At 42.7% G+C, this 20347-nt stretch overlaps 1 protein-coding gene across 4 annotated transcripts in view; it reads left to right on the plus strand.

Moving 5' to 3' along the window:
• Nucleotides 1–20347, plus strand: part of PLS1 (plastin 1) — a 130706-nt gene that overhangs the window by 46626 nt on the left and 63733 nt on the right. For all 4 annotated transcript variants that reach the window (XM_056564806.1, XM_056564803.1, XM_056564805.1 and 1 more), the window contains one exon: nucleotides 12362–12525. In XM_056564806.1, the coding sequence (XP_056420781.1) occupies nucleotides 12362–12525 (164 nt within the window). The remainder of the gene's footprint in view (nucleotides 1–12361; nucleotides 12526–20347) is intronic.

Below are 20347 nucleotides of genomic sequence, written 5' to 3' on the forward strand. Positions count from 1 at the left end.
TGCAGACCAGGCATAAGTATAAAAAGTATAAAATGGCCAAAAGTATAAAATGAAAAAACTGGTATAAATATTAATATTTTTTTTATGAAGATATATTACAATATCTCTTCATTAATGATTATGAACAACATATTAAAAGTTTTTGTTGATGACAGGTACTCTTTAATGTACCAAGCTTATCCATTCTTCCCAGTGTGAGTAAACCCTAAGGCCATGATGTGACAGGTGTATTCAGTATAATACATGTGATTCTTGTCATTTAAGGGTATGGTCCCACATACTGCTAACGCAGCGTATTTCACGCTGCGCAAAATGAAATACGCTTGAATGACTGCTCGCGTTACCACTCTGCTCCATCTGCTAAGGTAGCAGAGCGGTGATGCGAGCCCTCATTCAAGCCATCGGGGCGGGGCCATGGTCGCGGTGAACGGAGCTGGTAAGTGTAAGTCCCCGCCCAGGGGAGTACTTGCCAGGCGGCCAGGGGGGACTTTCTAACTAAATATCTTAAACATCCCTGGGGGCACAAATGTCCCCCGGGGATGGTGAAGATAATGATTTTAGCACTGATAACGCATTGCCGTTATACACTGCTCAAAAAAATAAAGGGAACACTTACACAACACAATGTAACTCCAAGTCAATCACACTTCTGTGAAATCACACTGTCCACTCACGAAGCAGCACTGATTGACTGATTTGTTGTGCAAATGGAACAGACAACTGGTGGAAATTATAGGCAACTAGCAAGACACCCCCAATACAGGAGTGGTTCTGCAGGTGGTGACCACAGACCACTTCTCAGATGCTATGCTTCCTGGCTGATGTTTTGGTCACTTTTGAATGCTGGCGGTGCTTTCACTCTAGTGGTAGCATGAGACGGAGTCTACAACCCACATAAGTGGATCAGGATGGCACATCAATGCGAGCTGTGGCAAGAAGGTTTGCTGTGTCTGTCAGCGTAGTGTACAGAGCATGGAGGCGCTACCAGGAGACAGGCCAGTACATCAGGAGATGTGGAGGAGACCGTAGGAGGGCATCAACCCAGCAGCAGGACCACTATATCTGCCTTTGTGCAAGGAGGAGCACTGCCAGAGCCCTGCAAAATGACCTCCAGCAGGCTACAAATTTGCATGTGTCCACTCAAATGGTCGGAAACAGACTCCATGAGGGTGGTATGAGGGCCCGACGTCCACAGGTGGGGGTTGTGCTTACAGCCCAACACCTTGCAGGACGTTTGTCATTTGCCCGAGAACACCAAGATTGACAAATACGCCACTGGCGCCCTGTGCTCTTCACAGATGAAAGCAGGTTCACACTGAGCAAATGTGACAGACGTAACAGAGTCTGAAGATGCCGTGGAGAACGTTCGGCTGCCTGCAACATCCTCCAGTATGACCAGCTTGGCGGTCGGTCAGTAATGTGGGGTGTCATTGGCCCTCCATGTGCTTGCCAGAGGTAGCCTGACTGCCATTAGGTATTGAGATGAGATCCTCAGACCCCTTGTGAGACCATATGCTGGTGCTGTTGGCCCTGGGTTCCTCCTAATGCAAGACAATGTTAGACCTCATGTGGCTGGAGTGTGTCAGCAGTTCCTGCAAGAGGAAGTCGTTGATCCTATGGACTGGCCTGCCTGTTCCCCAGACATGAATCTGATTGAGCCAATCTGGGACATCATGTCTCGCTCCATCCACCAATGCCACGTTGCACCACAGACTGTCTAGGAGTTGGCGAATGCTTTAGTCCAGGTCTGGGAGGACATCCCTCAGGAGACCATCTGCCACCTCATCAGGAGCATGCCCAGGCATTGTAGGGAGGTCATACGGGCACGAGGAGGCCACACACACTACTGAGCCTCATTTTGACTTGTTTTAAGGACATTACATCAAAGTTGGATCAGCCTGTAGTGTGGTTTTTTACTTTGATTTTGAGTGTGACTCCATATCCAGACCTCCATGTGTTGATAAAAATGTATCATTTTTGTGTGATTTTGTTGTCAACACATTCAACTATGTAAAGACGCAAGTATTTCATACCATTAGTTCATTCATTCAGATCTAGGATGTGTAATCTTAGTGTGCCATTTATTATTTTGAGAAGTGTATATGCCAAAATATGCTGATTAGTTCCCTTTAAAGGGGTTGTGCGCTGCCCTGCAGTTCGGAGCTCCGCTCACAGCGTCCGGAAGTTCATTACTCCGTGTTCGCAGCCGCCGGGCGTGACGTCACACCCGGCCCCTTCGTGACGTCTTGCCCGCCCCCTCGTGACGTCTCGCTCGCCCCCTCAACGAAAGTCTATGGGAAGGGGGCGCGACCGCTGTCACGCCCCCTTCCCATAGACTTTGGTAGAGGGGGCGGGCGTGACGTCACGAAGGGGCGGGCAAGACGTCACGCCCGGTGGCTGCGAACATGGAAGTCCGCACACAGCGTTCGGAACTTCGGAGCTCCAAACTGCAGGGCAGCGCACAACCCCTTTAAAGACTTTGGCCCAAATTTATCAATTTGCCTGAAAGCCAAAACTGTCAAGTTTTTCCATAACAACCAATCACAGCTCAGCTTTCATATTTTAACCCCTTACTACACCAAGATGTTTGGGGGGGGGTAGGGCTTCATTGGAGCAGGATTTCAGTAGCAAGGGACTGCCACTAATAGACGCCATGCTGCTGATGGCTATAAACCCTTTACAGTGGGGATCAAAAGTTTGGGCACCCCAAGTAAAAATTTGTATTAATGTGCATAAAGAAGCCAATGAAAGATGGAAAAATCTCCAAAAGGCATCAAATTACAGATTAGACATTCTTATAATTTGTCAACAAAAGTTAGATTTTATTTCCATCATTTACACTTTCAAAATAAGAGAAAACAAAAAAATGGCGTCTGCAAAAGTTTGTGGGTACCCTGCAGAGTTAATATCTTGTACTGCCCCCTTTGGCAAGTATCACATCTTGTAAATGCTTTTTGTAGCCAGCCAAGAGTCTTTAAATTCTTGTTTGGGTATCTTTGCCCATTCTTCTTTACAAAAGTCTTCCAGTTCTTTGAGATTTCTGATCTGTCTGTCACGCACTGCTCTTTTAAGGTCTATCCATAGATTTTCAATTATGTTGAGGTCAGGAGATTGTGAATGCCATGGCAAAACCTTCAGTTTATGCCTCTTGATGTAATCCCCGTGGTTTCGAGGTGTATTTAGCATCATTGTCCATTTGTAGAAGCCATCCTCTCTTTAACTTCAGCTTTTTCACAGATGGCATCAAGTTAGTATCCACAATTTGCTGAAATTTTATTGAATCAATTTTTCCTTCTACTCGTGAGATGTTCCCTGTGCCACTGGCGGCAATACAACCCCAAAGCATGATTTATCCACCCCCATGCTTAACAGTTTGACAGAGGTTCTTTTCATTAAATTCTGTTACCCTTCTTCTCCAAACAAACAAATTTTAACCTCATAGAAACATAGAAACATAGAATGTGTCGGCAGATAAGAACCATTTGGCCCATCTAGTCTGCCCAATAATCTGAATACTATGAATAGTCCCTGGCCCTATCTTATATGAAGGATAGCCTTATGCTTATCCCATGCATGTTTAAACTCCTTCACTGTATTTGCAGTGACCACTTCTGCAAGAAGGCTATTCCATGCATCCACTACTCTCTCAGTAAAGTAATACTTCCTCATCGGTCCACAGAACGTGTTTCCAAAATGCATCAGGCTTGTCTATATGTTAATTTGCAAAGTTCAAATGCTGATTTTTGTGGTGAGGACGTAGAAGAGGTTTTCTTCTGATGACTCTTCCATGAAGACCTGTACAGATTTGTACAAGTATCTCTTTATAGTGGAATAGTGTACCACAACTCCAGTGCCGTCCAGATCTTTCTGGAGGGATTGTGTAGTCAAACATGGGTTTTGAATTGTTTTTCTCACAATCCTGCGAGCTGTTCTGTCTGATGTTTTTCTTGGTCTTCCAGATCTTGCTTTAACTTCCACTGTTCCTGATGATTGCCATTTCTTAATTACATTCCGAACAGAGGATATTGACATCTGAAAATGTTTTGCTATCTTCTTATAGCCTTCTCCAGCTTTGTGAGCGCCAACTATTTTCAGTTTCAGATTTCTAGACAATTGCTTAGAAGAACCCATGGTGCTGATTGTTGGGGCAGGGTCAGATGAGTCTGGGCATTTAAAACCTTTGAGATTGACATCACTTGGTCTTCCCAGATGATGATTGAGAACAATCCATGACACTGGCAGGTCTCAGCTTTGCAAAGGGGGCAGTGCATGCTATAAATTGTAACACTCACTTTTCTGAAGACAGGAACTCCGTTGTATGTGGATCCGCTGGACCTGTGTGGCAGATGACTCGGACCGCACCAGGGAGCGGAGTCTAAGGTGCTGCTGGTCTTCACCAGAGCCCACCGCAAAGCAGAATGGGCTTGCAGCTGCAGGCAACACCCAGGATGCTACCCCTGGCACGGCTCAACCACACAGGCGGCTGAGGAGATGCGAGGCACAGGAGGGATTAGACAACTTGTAGTCAGGATAGCATTAGGTCAGGGCAGGCGGCACAGTAGCGGAGTCGGAACGTAGCAGGAGTTCAGTAGGCAGGCGGCAGAGGAGCAAGGTCAAGTCACAAGAGCAGGAGAGCTGGTACACGGCAAGGCAATGCAATGGAACACTTTCTCTAGGGCACAAGGCAACAAAGATCTGGCAGAGAACTGAGGAGGGTGGAGGAATTTATAAATAAGCAACAGGTGGTTACACTAATGAGCGTACTGGCCCTTTAAACCTTTAAGCACCGGCGCACGCACGGCCCAAGGGATGGGGACACACGTGCCGGAGCAGAGAGACGGAGGCAGAGGCAGGAGAAACACCCGGAGAGTGACAGACTGGGGCTCGCATTCGGGTGCGTCCCGCAATGCGATTTCCAGCCCTGTCGGCAGCAGAAGATAAGGGGACCATGCGTTCACGGCCAGCGTGTGAGGCCGGAGCGCATAGGTTAACATAAATTCTACAGGGTGCCCAAACTTTTGCAGATGCCATTTTTTTATTTTCTGTTATTTTGAAAGTGTAAATGATGGAAATAAAATCTAACTTTTGTTGACATATTATAAGAATGTCTAATCTGTAATTTGATGCCTTTCAGAGATTTCTCCATCTTTCCTTGGCTTCTTTATGCACATTAATACAAATATTTACCTGGGGGGCCCAAACTTTTGATCCCCACTATAGAGTGCTGCTATCTAAACTGACCATTGTGTCTAAAGGGACATTTAAATCAACATTGGTGGTGCAGTGACTTGGATCAGAATCCACAGGCCTTACCTGGCATTCCATGGCTGCATTGAGTCTCCAGGTTCTCTCAATAAAGCATAGATCTCACTGATCAACATATGGCCTGAATTGATCTGTATGAGCCATCTATTAATGGCTCATAAAAGTCCCTTAGGGGGACTAATGAAGTGTAAAAAGAAAAAAAATATGGCTTTAGTATTTATGTCCCTCCATGTTTGGAGTGGGGAGTCTTTCGAGTTCATGATTTCAGATTTCACAGTGTTTTTAGTACATGCACTGATCATAGTGTACACGATTACTGATCTAGAGTGTCCTCTATACATTACCATTGGTCTATATTGTCCTCGGTGCTTTCTCACTGATCTGTGTCCTCTGAACTTTATCTGTTTGTGTTGAGTGTTCTGTGTCCACTGTGAACTGTGTTCTATGTTTCCTGACCTGTTTAATGTTTTGCATTCATCTGTTCATCCCCTGCATCTCCTGGTTTCTGCTGTGTTCCATATCTAGTCTTGTTAATTTATTTATATCTGCCGTTACTCTTGATTCCGGTTTCAGAACTGAATGTTAGTACACTATATCCTGACCTGTTTGTATATTTATATCCTTTCTGTTTATCTGGTTGTTTGGTTGTTTCCCCCGTTATATTTCTGACCTGTTCACGACTATGTCAGTAGTATTTGTGTACCTTTACGCTTAATGCACTTTAGCGCAGGAAGGGTCCAGCACCGTGGTTGTCGATCTGCCGTTTAGGGTAGATGGGCAAGTAGGCAGGGAGAGTGTTTCTAGGGACAGCTTAGGGCTTACTCCCCCTGTCCACCCCGTCGTTCATGACATTCATATTAAAAGTCTGAATCACCCCTTAGCATTTTCAAAATAAAAAAAATGTCAACTAAATGAAAAGAATAAACATATTTGCTATCACACCTGTCTGAACTATCAAAAGAAATTATTACTGAACTTACCCAGATTTGATCACATGATATACCCCCCAAAAAAATGGAATAAAAGGTAATCAAAAAGTCCAGTCTATGCCAAATTGGTACCAATAAAAAACTACAGATCATAATGCAAAAAATTAGTTCACAAACAGATCTAAAGGCCGAAAAATAAAAAGACATAGTAGTCAGAATTGTAACCATACTGCTTTGTTTGGAAAAGTTTGAATTTTTTAAAAACTAGTAAAATATGACACACATGATACAACTTTTGGTGTCATAATTGTGTCAGTTTGACCACACGATGAACAGCGTAATGAAGAAACCCTCCAAATTTTTAATATTTGGGTTGTTGTAGTTTTTTATTTTTTATTATTTCACCTTACAATTAATTTCTTTTTTGTATTCACAGTACATTTTATGGAAAAATGAAGGATGTATTACAAATGAAGGATGTATTACAAAGTACAATTGGTTTCTCATAAAACATATGCATCTGTATATACAAAATTAATAGAGTTATAGATTTAAAAAGGCAATAAGGAAAAAATGAAAATGCAAAAATAAACATTTGCTGTGTGATCAAAGGGCTAACACAGAGGTTTCTAAACTGTGCACCATGGCGCCATGGGGCGCTGCAGCTGCCAGAGGAACTCGGGAAGAAGAGTTGCCAAGTGAGCGCCTATAAACCGCAAACAAGCGCAGTTAAGCAGAGAGAAGCCGTAGGGCATGCCATGAGGCAGGGGAAGTCTTGGAAACACAATAGGAAATTAGGGGCATTGTGTCACAAAAAAAGTGAATCTGGCCATATGTGTTTTAGTCACTTATTATGTTTTACTAGACACTTTTGATAAGTGTCTTAAAAAATGTATAATGGCCAAACTGAGTTGTAAAATATACCAGATTTAGAGTGGGGCAAAAAAAATGCCAGCTAACAGTATACGTCATTCCACAGGACTATACTGTATATCTGTTCATCTGAAAAGTGAACTTTAACTGTTACTGCCTATTAAAAGTTGCCCATGCTTACAAAAAAAGGGTTTGAGTTTTTTTTGTACCAGAAACAGCACCAATTTTGTTCATGGGTTGAGTCTGGTACTGCACCTTTGTACCATTCACTTGATGCTGAGCATATCAGACACAAATGTCACAACAATGGCACTGATTCTGGAATCAAAACAAGAATCTTTTTTTCTAATTCTGGATAACCATTTCTGGATTTCCCAGCAACTATAATATGAGTATAATATGAGCACCTGTACAGACACAGCTTGGGAACAAGGACAAGGTACCTTTGTTCTTGGGTTCACAAGTTCCAGCAGTTGGATTCTCACCAAACAGATTAATATATGCCAATATATAGAGTCAATGGGGGAGAGAACTGTGTGAGAGAATAAATAGAGAGATTTTCCCACAGCGACCAATCACAGCTCAGCTTTCACTTTACCAGAGCTAGTTAGCTGAGCTGTGATTGGTTGCTGTGGGAAAATATCTCTATTTATTCTCTCACACAGTTTGATAAATCTGGGCCAATATGTTGTTAAAAGGTTTTTCTTACCTGGAACATTTACCACATAACCCTAGGGATGTCAGGTCCTATTGGGAGGACTCAGGTCTCATGTCCCCAATTTTGTCTAAGGCTATGGGAGACTAATGGATTGGACAATTGTGCATGTACATGAATTGAGCTGAAAGGGGTGAAAAGTGTCACCGTTTTGGAAAAAAAAAATCACAATATTTAACCCATTAACGACGTAGGACGTATATTTACGTCCTGCACCAGCTCCCGCGATATGAAGCGGGATCACGCCGCGATCCCGCATCATATCGCGTCGGTCCCGGCGCTCAGCAACGGCCGGGACCCGCGGCTAATACCACACATCGCCGATCACGGCTGTTCGGGACCGCCGCGGTGAAATCGCGGCGCCCCAAACAGCTGACAGGACACCGGGAGGGCCCTTACCTGCCTCCTCGGTGTCCGATTGGCGAATGACTGCTCCGTGCCTGAGATCCAGGCAGGAGCAGTCAAGCGCCGATAACACTGATCACAGGCGTGTTAATACACGCCTGTGATCTGTGTAAAAGATCAGTGTGTGCAGTGTTATAGGTCCCTATGGGACCTATAACACTTCAAAAAAAATGTAAAAAAAAAGTGTTAATAAAGGTCATTTAACCCCTTCCCTAATAAAAGTTTGAATCACCCCCCTTTTCCCATAAAAAAAATAAAACAGTGTAAAAAAAAATAAAAATAAACATGTGGTATCGCCACGTGCGTAAATGTCTGAACTATAAAAGTATATAATTAATTAAACCGTACGGTCAATGGCGTACGCGCAAAAAAATTCCAAAGTCAAAAAAAGCGCATTTTTGGTCACTTTTTATACCATTAAAAAATGAATAAAAAGTGCTCATAAAGTCCGATCAAAACAAAAATCATACCGATAAAAACTTCAGATCACGGCGCAAAAATGAGTCCTCATACCGCCCTGTACGTGGAAAAATAAAAAAGTTATAGGGGTCAGAAGATGACATTTTTAAACGTATAAATTTTCCTGCATGTAGTTATGATTTTTTCCAGAAGTGCGACAAAATCAAACCTATATAAGTAGGTTATCATTTTAACCGTATGGACCTACAGAATAATAAGGTGTAATTTTTACCGAAATATGCACTGTGTAGAAACAGAAGCCCCCAAAAGTTACAAAATGGCATTTTTTCTTCGATTTTGTCGCACAATGATTTTTTTTCCCGTTTCGCCGTGCATTTTTGGGTAAAATGACTAATGTCACTGCAAAGTAGAATTGGCGACGCAAAAAATAAGCCATAATATGGATTTTTAGGTGGAAAATTGAAAGGGTTATGATTTTTAAAAGGTAAGGAGGAAAAAACTAAAGGGCAAAAACGGAAAAACCCTTAGTCCTTAAGGGGTTAAATTGTGGTTTCTTTTTTAAATTCTCAGTTAAAGGGGTGCACCGCTGCTCAGAGTTTGGAACAAACTGTTCCGAACACTGGAGCCATCGCTGGGAGCTTGTGATGTCACAGCCCTGCCCCCTTATACAGCCACCACTCCCCCTCCCATAGACTTGCATTGAGGGGGCGGGACGTGACGTCATGAGGGGGCAGGGCTATGACATCACGAGCTCCCGGCGCCAGCTCCAGCATTCAAAACAGTTTGTTCCAAACACTGAGCAGCAGAGTACCCCTTTAAAGATCAATAATCAGAAAATTAAACACATTTTAAGATTTTTTGGGTGATTTTCCCATTGCACTATTTATAATAAAGAAAAATTCTGAAAACTGATAGATGGGGTCTGGAGTTCAGGAGCAAGCAGGAGAGGTGGGGAAAAGAAAGCAGGGAGGGAGATCTCCTTACTTGCATACTGGCCATTTTACCAGAGGACCTGTCCCCAGCTCTCCTGCCTGCTGCTGTTTCACTACACAGCTCCGGAGCCTTGGATCCCACTGTATCACCTCAACGGACACATTTTTAATCACATTATTAACACTTTATATATTTTAGGCTTGCTAATTCTAGTAGCAGCTGATGTGACATCACATAGGCAACACTGCTAAGGGGAGGTGGGGAGCTCCATAAAATACTTGCCCAGTGTCCCTCCATAATTTAAGAGCACTATTCCTTTAAGTTTAAAATGTATCTTGCAATGCTGGCAGCAATTCAGGGGTGCGGGTCACATGTAGCATACAAAAAGGGTATGACTTATAGATCAGGAGAGACCATAGAATAGATTCCAGCTCTCTCAGATTCAAAGTGTTGGATAAAACTTTACATTTAATTGATATGCATTAAAAGGACAAAATCAACATAATGTAAACAAAAGAAAAAAACAAAACGTCGACCCGTTTCAAGCTAAAAACATAGCCCTTAAAGCGGTACTCCACTGGAAACATTTTTTTTAAAATCAACTGGTGCCAGAAAGTTAAACAGATTTGTAAATGACTTCTATTAAAAAAATCCTTATCCTCCAGTACTTATCAGCTGCTGTTATCAATTTCTTTCTTCCTGACCACAGTGCTCTCTGCTGACACCTCGGTCCATTTTAGGAACTGTCCAGAGCAGGATAGGTTTCTCTGGGGATTTGCTCCTACTCTGGACAGAGCTGTCAACAGAGTGCACTGTGGTCAGGCAGAAAGGAAATTCAAAAAGAAAAGAACTTCCTTTGGATCATACAGCAGCTGACAAGTACTGGAAGGATTAAGATTTTTTAATAGAAGTACGGTAATTTACAAATCTGTTAAATTTTCTGGAACCAGTTGATTTAAATTTTTTTTTCCAGTGGAGTACCCCTTTAATGATTCATTAAGGGCTATGTTTTTAGCTTTAAATGTGTCAACGTTTTTTTAGCTTCTTTTGTTTACGTTATGTTGATTTTGCCGTTATAATGCATATCCATTAAATGTAAAGTTTTATCCCACGCTTTGAGTCTGGGAGAGCGGGAATCTATTCTATGGTCTTTTCAAGTTTGCAGTCACGGTATACGGCTCACATCAAGTTCAGTGCTCCCCTCCATACTTTCACCACCGGTCCAACATACAACTATTACCTTTGCTAGTGGTGAGCTGAGTTGCAATTTTTCTTTATTTTTGCTGTTATAGATAAGGAGGCCTTACTATATAATTAGGTGTGTATGGAAAAGACATTGGTAAAGGAGAGGAGTTAATGACATAGCCATACCTACCTAGGTGGCACCAAAAATAATCCTGCACTCAGGCATCCATGACCCTAGGATCAGCCCTGTCTGCATAGGTCACATGCCTAGAAAATTCAATACAAAAAAAAAAAAAGCAATAATTTTTTTTCCATTTTCCAAATAAAAAAATATACAAAAAACACCATATTTGTAGAATTGTCCAAACTATTAAATTATTAAATTCTTTATCCTGTACGATCCAAAATGTAAATGCAAAAAATTGCAAAAAAATTATTATAATAAAAAAGTGATCAACACAGTTATATTGATTAAAAATATATAGATCACAATCACCCCTTTCAGCTCAATTCACGTACATGCACAATTGTCCAATTCATTAGTCTCCCACAGCCTTATTAGACAAAATTGGGGACATGAGACCTGAGTCCTCATAATAGGACCTGACATCTCTAGGGTTATTTGATAAATGTTCCAGGTAAGAAAAACCTTTTAACAGCATATTGACTCTATATATTGGCATATATTAATCTGTTTGGTGAGACGTAGGTGAAAAAAAAAAAAAAAAAAGTTCTAGGGATGCAATTTTTAATTTCTTTTTTTTTTAAGAGTAAAACAAAGCAGAAATCATCCAAATTTGTTATCACTGAAATCACACTGGTGTAAACTGTGCTATTCCATTTTGTTTTTTAATTTTGATCTGCAAATTTTTTTTTCTGGCTTCTTAAAGAGGAACTGATCACCCGCTGTTCACCCACACTTAACTCAATACACTGGGTAAAAGTTCAGATGAACAGGAGTGAAACAATGTCTTACTTACAGAAATTGGTCCTGTGGTTGAGAAGTGGCTGCATTTTTACAGCCCTTTTGTCCACAATGGAGGCGGGGAGCCGGCTTGCCGAGCTACCCTGACTCCTCTCTATGCTGCACTATGCTCGCCCTTCATATGAATATTCAATTTTCTTCACTCTTGCATCCTAATGACATGAGAGCCTGCGTTCACATGAGTGCTTTGTTATTGTAGCAGAGCGCAGGTGCCGCTCTTCCGGGTGTGGCGAGGCAGCGGTGACTGCTCCCTCTGCTACAATAGCAGAGCTTCTAACTACAGTAAATCAAAGGAAAAAAATCCATGCTACCATGTGATTATGAGAACAAGCAGGAAGAGAAGTGGGTGGTGTCTCTCCATGATCTGTGTCTAAGAGACCTGGATGGCCCAATATACTTAAAATATGAGTCTGTCCAGGTCAGGTGACACAGCCAGAAGAGAACACGCTAAGCACACACTTTTTCAAGTTTGTGATTAGGCAGGGTCTGTCCAAACACTCAGACCCCGACCAATTAAAACATTTGATATGTCTGAACGACATATTAAAAAATTTTTTTCATGCTAACGCCTATTTAACGATTGATATTTTGTGCATTTCTATTAAGAACTTTTCTATTTACTGCCATCACCACTGAATTTTCTTACTGCAGATGCTGACAACAGTGGATATGTCAATGACTATGAACTTCAAGATTTGTTCAAAGAAGCCAACCTGCCACTGCCTGGCTACCGGGTGCGAGAAATTGTAGAGAAGATATTTAAAGCAGCTGACTGTAATAAAGACGGAAAAATTGATTTTGAAGAGTTTGTGTTGGTAAGTAATCTAAAGAAAAAATAATGCACCCGATTGTTACTATTTTCTTAGTCTATGCAACATTTATTTTTACGAGAAGCAGTAATGTTTCCCACTGATTGTAATGGTTTTTATGATCTGGAAGAAAAAATATAAAAAATCTTAAAGGGATATTTCAGCTTTGTAGAAAAAACCTAATATAGCGTTGGGCCCTGGTAAAATAGAAAAAGAATTGAACTTACATACCTAGCCCACACTGATTCCGCTCCAGTTCTGGTTCCTTCTTCTTTCAGTTTCCATAGCTCTTCTTTCCAACCCGCCATCAAGACTAGGACTTGGAGCAGGACCTTATTGTATGGGACAATAAGAGTTTGGGAAATAAAGTATAGTCAGATAGATTTACTTTTATTAATTAATTCAAAAAGTACCTGTCACTAAATAAACTTATCTAAACTATCTAAAACTATCTCAAACTATCTAAACTATTTTCCCTAACAACTCCTAACACTCCTCCCACCCTTAAAAAAAATTTCAGAGCTTTAACCCCTTAAAGACCCTGCTTATTTTCACCTTAAGGACCCGGGCATTTTTTTTTGCACATCTGACCACTGTCAATTTAAGTATTAATAACTCTGGGATGCTTTTACTGTTCAATCTGTTTTTGAGATTTTGTTTTCTCGTGACATATTCTACTTTATGTTAGTGGTAAATTTTTGTCGATACTTGCATAATTTCTTGGATAAAAATTAGAAAATTTAGCATTGTTTTCTTTGAAATTCTCTGCTTATAAAGAAAATAGACATAACAAATAAATTATATATTGATTCACATATACAATATGTCTACTTTATATTTTCATCATAAAGTTGACATGTTTTTACTTTTGGAAGACATCAGAGGGCTTCAAAGTTCAGCAGCAATTTTCCAATTTTTCACAAAATTTTCAAACTTGGAATTTTACAGAGACCAGTTGAGTTTTGAAGTGGATTTGAAGGGCCTTCATATTAGAAATACCCCATCAATGACCCCATTATAAAAACTGCACCCCTCAAAGTATTCAAAATGACATTCAGAAAGTGTGTTAACCCTTTAGGTGTTTCACAGGAATAGCAGCAAAGTGAAGGAAAAAATGCAAAATCTTCATTTTTACACTGGCATGTTCTTGTAGACCCAGTTTTTGAAATTTTACAAGGGGTAAAATGAGAAAAAGTGCAGCAAAATTTGTAACGCAATTTCTCTCGAGTAAGGAAATACCTCATGTGTGTATGTAAAGTGTTCGGCGGGCGCAGTAGAGGGCTCAGAAGGGAAGGAGCGACAACGGTATTTTGGAGAGTGAGTTTTTCTGAAATGGTTTTTGGGGGGGCATGTCACATTTAGGAACCCTCTATGGTGCCAGAACAGCAAAATAAAACCCAACATGGCATACTATTTTGGAAACTACACCCCTCAAGGAATGTAACAAGGGGTACATTGAGCCTTAACACCCCACAGGTGTTTGATGACATTTCGTCAAAATCGGATGTGTAAATAATTTTATTTTTCAATAAAATGGTTTCCCCCAAAATTTAACATTTTTGCAAGGGGTAATAGGAGAAAAAGCCTCCCAGAATTTGTAACCCTATCTCTTCTGAGTATGGAAATACCCCATTGTGTGGATGTTAAGTGCCCTACAGGCGCACTACAATGCTCAGAAGAGAAGGAGTCAAATTTGGCTTTTGGAAAGCAAATTTTGCTGAAATGGTTTTTGGGGGGGCATGTCGCCTTTAGGAAGCCACTATGGTGCCAGAACAACAACCCCCCCCCACATGGCATACTATTTTGGAAACTACACCCCTCAAGGAATGTAACAAGTGGTACAGTGAGCCTTAACACCCCACAGGTGTTTGACAAATTTCAGCTAAAGTTGGACATGAAAATGAAACATTTAATTTTTTTCACTAAAATGCTGGTGTTACCGCAAATTTTTCATTTTCACAAGGGGTAATAGGAGAAAAAGCCTCCCAAAATTTGTAACCCCATTTCTTCTGAGTTTGGAAATACCCCATATGTGGATGTAAAGTGCTCTGCGGGCGAACTAAAATGCTCAGAAGAGAAGGAGCGCCATTGAGCTTTTGGAGAGAGAATTTGGTTGGAATGGAAGTCGGGGGCAATGTGCATTTACAAAGCCCCCATGGTGCCAGAACAGTGGAACCCCCCCATATGTGACCCCATTTTGGAAACTACACCCCTCACAGAATTTAATAAGGGGTGCAGTGAGCAGTTACAACCCACTGGCGTTTGACAGATCTTTGGAACAGTGGGCTGTGCAAATGAAACATTTTTTTTTTCATTTTCACGGACCACTGTTCCAAAAATCTGTCAGACACCTGTTGGGTGTAAATGCTCACTGCACCCCTTAGTAAATTCTGTGAGGGGTGTAGTTTCCAAAATGGGGTCATATGTGGGGGGGGGGTCCACTGTTCTGGCACTATGGGGGCTTTGTAAACACACATGGCCAATTTCTGACACATTCTCCAAAAGCCCAATGGCGCTCCTTCTCTTTTGAGCATTGTAGTTCGATGGCAGAGCACTTTACATCCACATATGTTCTTACTTTTTTTTTTACAAATTTTGGGGGGCTTTTTTCCTATTCTCCCTTATGAAAATGAAAAATGTAGGGTAACACCAGCATTTTAGTGAAATTTTTTTTTTTCATTTTCACATGCAACTTTAACGAAAATTCATCAAACACCTGTGGGGTGTTAAGGCTCACTATACCCCTTGTTACGTTTCATGAGGGGTGTATTTTCCAAAATGGGGTCACATGTGGGTATTTATTGTTTTGTGTTTATGTCAGAACCGCTGTAAAATCAGCCACTCCTGTGCAAATCACCAATTTAGACCTCAAATGTACATGGTGCGCTCTCACTTCTGAGCCATGTTGTGTGCCCGCAGATCACTTTACACCCACATATGGGGTATTTCCGTACTCAGGAGAATTTGCATAACAAAATTTGGGTCTTTTTTTCCTTTTACCGCTTGTGAAAATTTAAAGTATGGGGCAACACCAGCATGTTAGTGTAAAAAATAAGAGATTTACACTAACATGCTCGTGTAGACCCCAACTTTACCTTTTCATAAGGGGTTAAAGGAGAAAAAGCCCCCCAAAAGTTGTAACGCAATTTCTCCAGAGTACGGAAATCCCCCATATGTGGCCCTAAACTGTTTCCTTGAAATACGACAGGGCTCCAAAGCGATGTGCCATGCTCATTTGAGGCCTATTTTGGGGATTTGCATCCGCCACCAAAATACCCTACAGCAGTGTTTCCCAAACAGGGTGGCTCCAGCTGTTGCAAAACTCCCAGAATGCCTTGACAGTCAGTGGCTGTCCGGTAATACTGGGAATTGTTGTTTTTCAACAGCTGGAAGCTCCGTTTTGGAAACAGTGCCATACAAGACTTTTTTTTCATTTTCATTGGGAGGGGGGATGTGTAAGGGTATATGTATATGCAGTATTTCTCGCTGGGAGTTTGAGCTGCGGCGGAAAATTTGCTGCATCTCAATCTTGCCGCAGAAAACTCACTGTAAACCCGCCCGTGTGAATGTACTCTATACATTGACATGGGGGTTGGGGCAAACCTCCAGCTGTGGCAAAACTAGAACTCCCAGCATGCACTGACAGACCATACATGCTGGGAGTTGTAGTTATGCAACAGCTGGAGGGACATTGGTTGCGCAACACAGAGTTTGTTATTTAACTCAGTGTTTCGCAACCAGTGTGCCTCCAGCTGTTGCAAAACTAGAATTCACAGCATGTACAGTCTCTCAGTGCATAATAGGAGTTGTAGTTTTGCAAAAGCTGGAGGCACACTGGTTGCGAAACACTGGGTTAGGACACAAACTCTGTTTCACAAACAATGTGTCTTCAGCTGTTGCAAAACTGCAACACTCATCATGTATTGATAGTCGAAGGGCATGCTGAGAGTTGTAGTTATGCAACAGCTGGATGCACACTTTTTCATAGAAAAAAATGAAAAATGTGCCTCCAGCTGTTGCATAACTACAACCCCCAGCATGCACAGACTACCAAAGGGCATGTTGGGAGTTGTAGTTGGAACTCCAGCCATTGCAAAACTACAACTCCCAGCATGCCTTTTGGCTGTGCATGCTGAGAGTTGTTGCTAAGCAACAGTAGGAGGTGAACAGGCCTCCCCTACTGCTGTATCCTGCAGCCAGGGCCGCCACCGATGCTGCCACTGCTCCTGCCGCCGGGACCGCCGCCACTTCTGAGGGGACCCCACCGGACCAGGGAGAGGTAGGAGACCCCCGCTGGCCCCGATCGCCGCCCCAATTGCTGCTCCGATCACCGCCCAGCAGGGCAGTGATTGGTTGGTTGTTCTGACCGATCAATCACGTGATTGTGAGGTGGCACCCTCACTCCTGATGGGTATGGGTGAATGGGGCTGTCTGGGACAGTCCCATTCATCCATTTCTTCCGGGTCACCAGAGACCCGATTGACCCAGAATCGCCGCAAATCGCCGTTCTGAATTGACCGGTGATATGTGGAGATCGCCGACATGGGGAGGTCTCAGGACCCCCTGGGCATTTGCACGGGATGCCTGCTGATAGAGATCAGCAGTCATCCCGGTCCGATCCCCGTCCGGTGGAGACCGAATCTCCCACGGGCGTACAGGTACACCCTGGGTCCTGGGTACGACTGCATCAGGGCGTACATGTATGCCCTGGGTCCCTAAGTGGTTAAAAAGCTGTGTATCTTACCTTTCTTCTTGCTCACATCTCAATCTCACAATCTCCCAGCACGAGAAAGTGAGCGTGCTGGGGGACCACTTCCACCCTCAAATGGTTGCAGTGCTGGGATGAATAGAAGACCTCAAGCTCTGTGCATCTGTCAGTGAGGCTTTGTGCATGTTTCTGTGAGGCTCTTTGCAGCTTTCAGTGAGACTCTGTGCATGTTTCAGTGAGGCTCTTTGCAGCTTTCAGTGAGGCTCTGTGAAGATTTCAGTGAGGCTTTGTGCAGCTGTCAATCAAGCTCAGAGCAGAGAAACATTTCCTGAGTTTGGTCTCCTGCCAGCCGGGAGAAGACCGAACTCACTGTATTAATTGTGGCAGAGAACAAAACAGAGCCATCTAGTGGCCATTTTTTCTATTACATTTTAAACATATTTATGTTGATAATTTTAAAAGCAAGTGAATGAGAAAGTGTCTGCTAATTACACACAGAACACAACAATGGGGATCAAAAATTTGGGCACCCCAGGTAAAAATTTGTAATAATGTGCATAAAGAAGCCAAGGAAAGATGGAAAAATCTCCAAAAGGCATCAAATTACAGATTAGACATTTTTATAATATGTCAACAAAAGTTAGATTTTATTTCCATCATTTACACTTTCAAAATAACAGAAAACAAAAAAATGGCGTCTGCAAAAGTTTGGGCACCCTATAGAATTTATAGCATGCGCTGCCCCCTTTGCAAAACTGAGACCTGGTGAGACCAGTGTCATGGATTGTTCTCAATCATCATCTGGGAAGATCAGGTGATGTCAATCTCAAAGGTTTTAAATGCCCAGACTCATCTGACCTTGCCCCAACAATAAGCACCATGGGTTCTTCTAAGCAGTTGTCTAGAAATCTGAAACTATAAATAGTTGACACTCACAAAGCTGGAGAAGGCTATAAGAAGATAGCAAAACGTTTGCAGATGTCAATATCCTCTGTTTGGAATGTAAATAAGAAATGGCAGTCATCAGGAACAGTGGAAGTTAAAGCAAGATCTGGAAGACCAAGAAAAATATCAGACAGAACAGCTCGCAGGATTATGAGAAAAGCAATTCAAAACCCACGTTTGACTGCACAATCCCTCCAGAAAGATCTGGCAAACACTGGAGTTGTGGTACACTATTCCACTATAAAGAGATACTTGTACAAATATGGTCTTCATGGAAGAGTCATCAGAAGAAAACCTCTTCTACGTCCTCACCACAAAAAATCAGCATTTTAACTTTGCAATTGAACATATAGACAAGCCTGATGCATTTTGGAAACAAGTTCTGTGGACCGGTGAAGTTAAAATTGAACTTTTTGGCCTGAATGAGCAAAGGTACGTTTGGAGAAGAAGGGGAAAATAATTTAATGAAAATAATGTCCAACTGTTAAGCATGGGGGTGGATGAATCATGCTTTGGGGTTGTATTGCAGCCAGTGGCACATGGAACATCTCACGAGTAGAAGGAAAAATGGATTCAATACAATTTCAGCATATTTTGGATGCTTACGTGATGCCATCTGTGAAAAAGCCGAAGTTAAAGAGAAGATGGCTTCTACAAATGGATAATAATCCTAAACACACCTCGAAATCCACGGGGATTACATCAAGAGGTGTAAACTGAAGGTTTTGCCATGGCATTCACAATCTCCTGACCTCAACATAATTGAAAATCTATGGATAGACCTTAAAAAAGCAGTGCGTGACAGACAGCCCAGAAATCTCAAAGAACTGGAAGACTTTTGTAAGGAAGAATGGGCAAAGATACCTCAAACAAGAATTGAAAGACTCTTGGCTGGCTACAAAAAGCATTTACAAGCTGTGATACTTGCCAAAGGGGGCAGTACAAGATATTACCTCTACAGGGTGCCCACAAACTTTTGCAGACGCCATTTTTTTGTTTTCCGTTATTTTGAAAGTGTAAAGGATGGAAATAAAATCTAACTTTTGTTGACATATTATAAGAATGTCTACTATGTAATTTGATGCCTTTTGGAGATTTTTCCATCTTTCCTTGGCTTCTTTATGCACAATAATACAAATTTTTACCTGGGGTGCCCAAACTTTTGATCCCCACTGTAAGCTGCAAAACAATACCCAGCCTGCAAACAGATATGGTGCAGCTCTGTTATTCTAATCCTGGATAACCCCTCAAGGTCATACATAGTTGTCAGGATCCGGATAGGTATGCAGCGAGGACACTGGTGGTGGATCCTCTGTGTCAGAGAGGGATTGGCGTGGACCGTACCGGAGGACCGGTTCTAAGTTGCTACTGGTTTTCACCAGAGCCCGCCGCAAAGCGGGATGGTCTTGCTGCGGCGGTAGCATCCAGGTCGTGTCCCCCCGGTAGCGGCTCAACCTCACTGACTGCTGAGACTGGCGTGGTACAAAAGGACTAGACAGAGGCGAGGTCAGACGTAGCAGAAGGTCAGGGCAGGCGGCAAGGTTCGTTGTCAAGGGCAACGGCAGAAGGTCTGGAAACACTGGTAAAGGCTCTCACAAAACGCTTTCACTAGGCACAAGGCAACAAGATACGGCAAGAACAGGAAGGGGAAGTGGGTTTTTATTCACATGGAGCAGGGAAGCTAATAGACACTTATTAGTGGTGCACTGGCCCTTTAAATCTTAGAGAGCCGGCGCGCGCACGCCCTAGAGAGCGGGGCCGCGCGCGCAGGGACGTGACAGCCGAGGAACGGGACAGGTGAGTAGATTGGCATGCGACCCGCGGGCGGGCGCGTCCCGCTACGCGGATCGCATCCCCGGCGGCAGTGACAGTGCAGCGCTTCCGGTCAGCGGGTCTGACCGGGGCGCTGCAGAGAGGAGAACGCCGCGAGCGCTCCGGGGAGGAGCAGGGACCCGGAGCGCTTGGCGTAACAATAGTAACATTCCCAACAGTTAATATGGGGTGCATGTAGTGGGGAAGTCTAGCTCCCGTTGGACATATACCATGGCTCAAAGATGCTCAGGCATCAGTGGGCCCCTGTGCCCAGGCTATCCTGTGGATGCACCACTGAATCCTCTTACAGTTAGAACACTGCAAATAATATGTCCCAGTACACTGTTTGCAGGAAGAGGTTAA

This window comes from Hyla sarda, chromosome 3, assembly GCF_029499605.1.
Source record: "Hyla sarda isolate aHylSar1 chromosome 3, aHylSar1.hap1, whole genome shotgun sequence".
NCBI lineage: Eukaryota > Metazoa > Chordata > Amphibia > Anura > Hylidae > Hyla > Hyla sarda.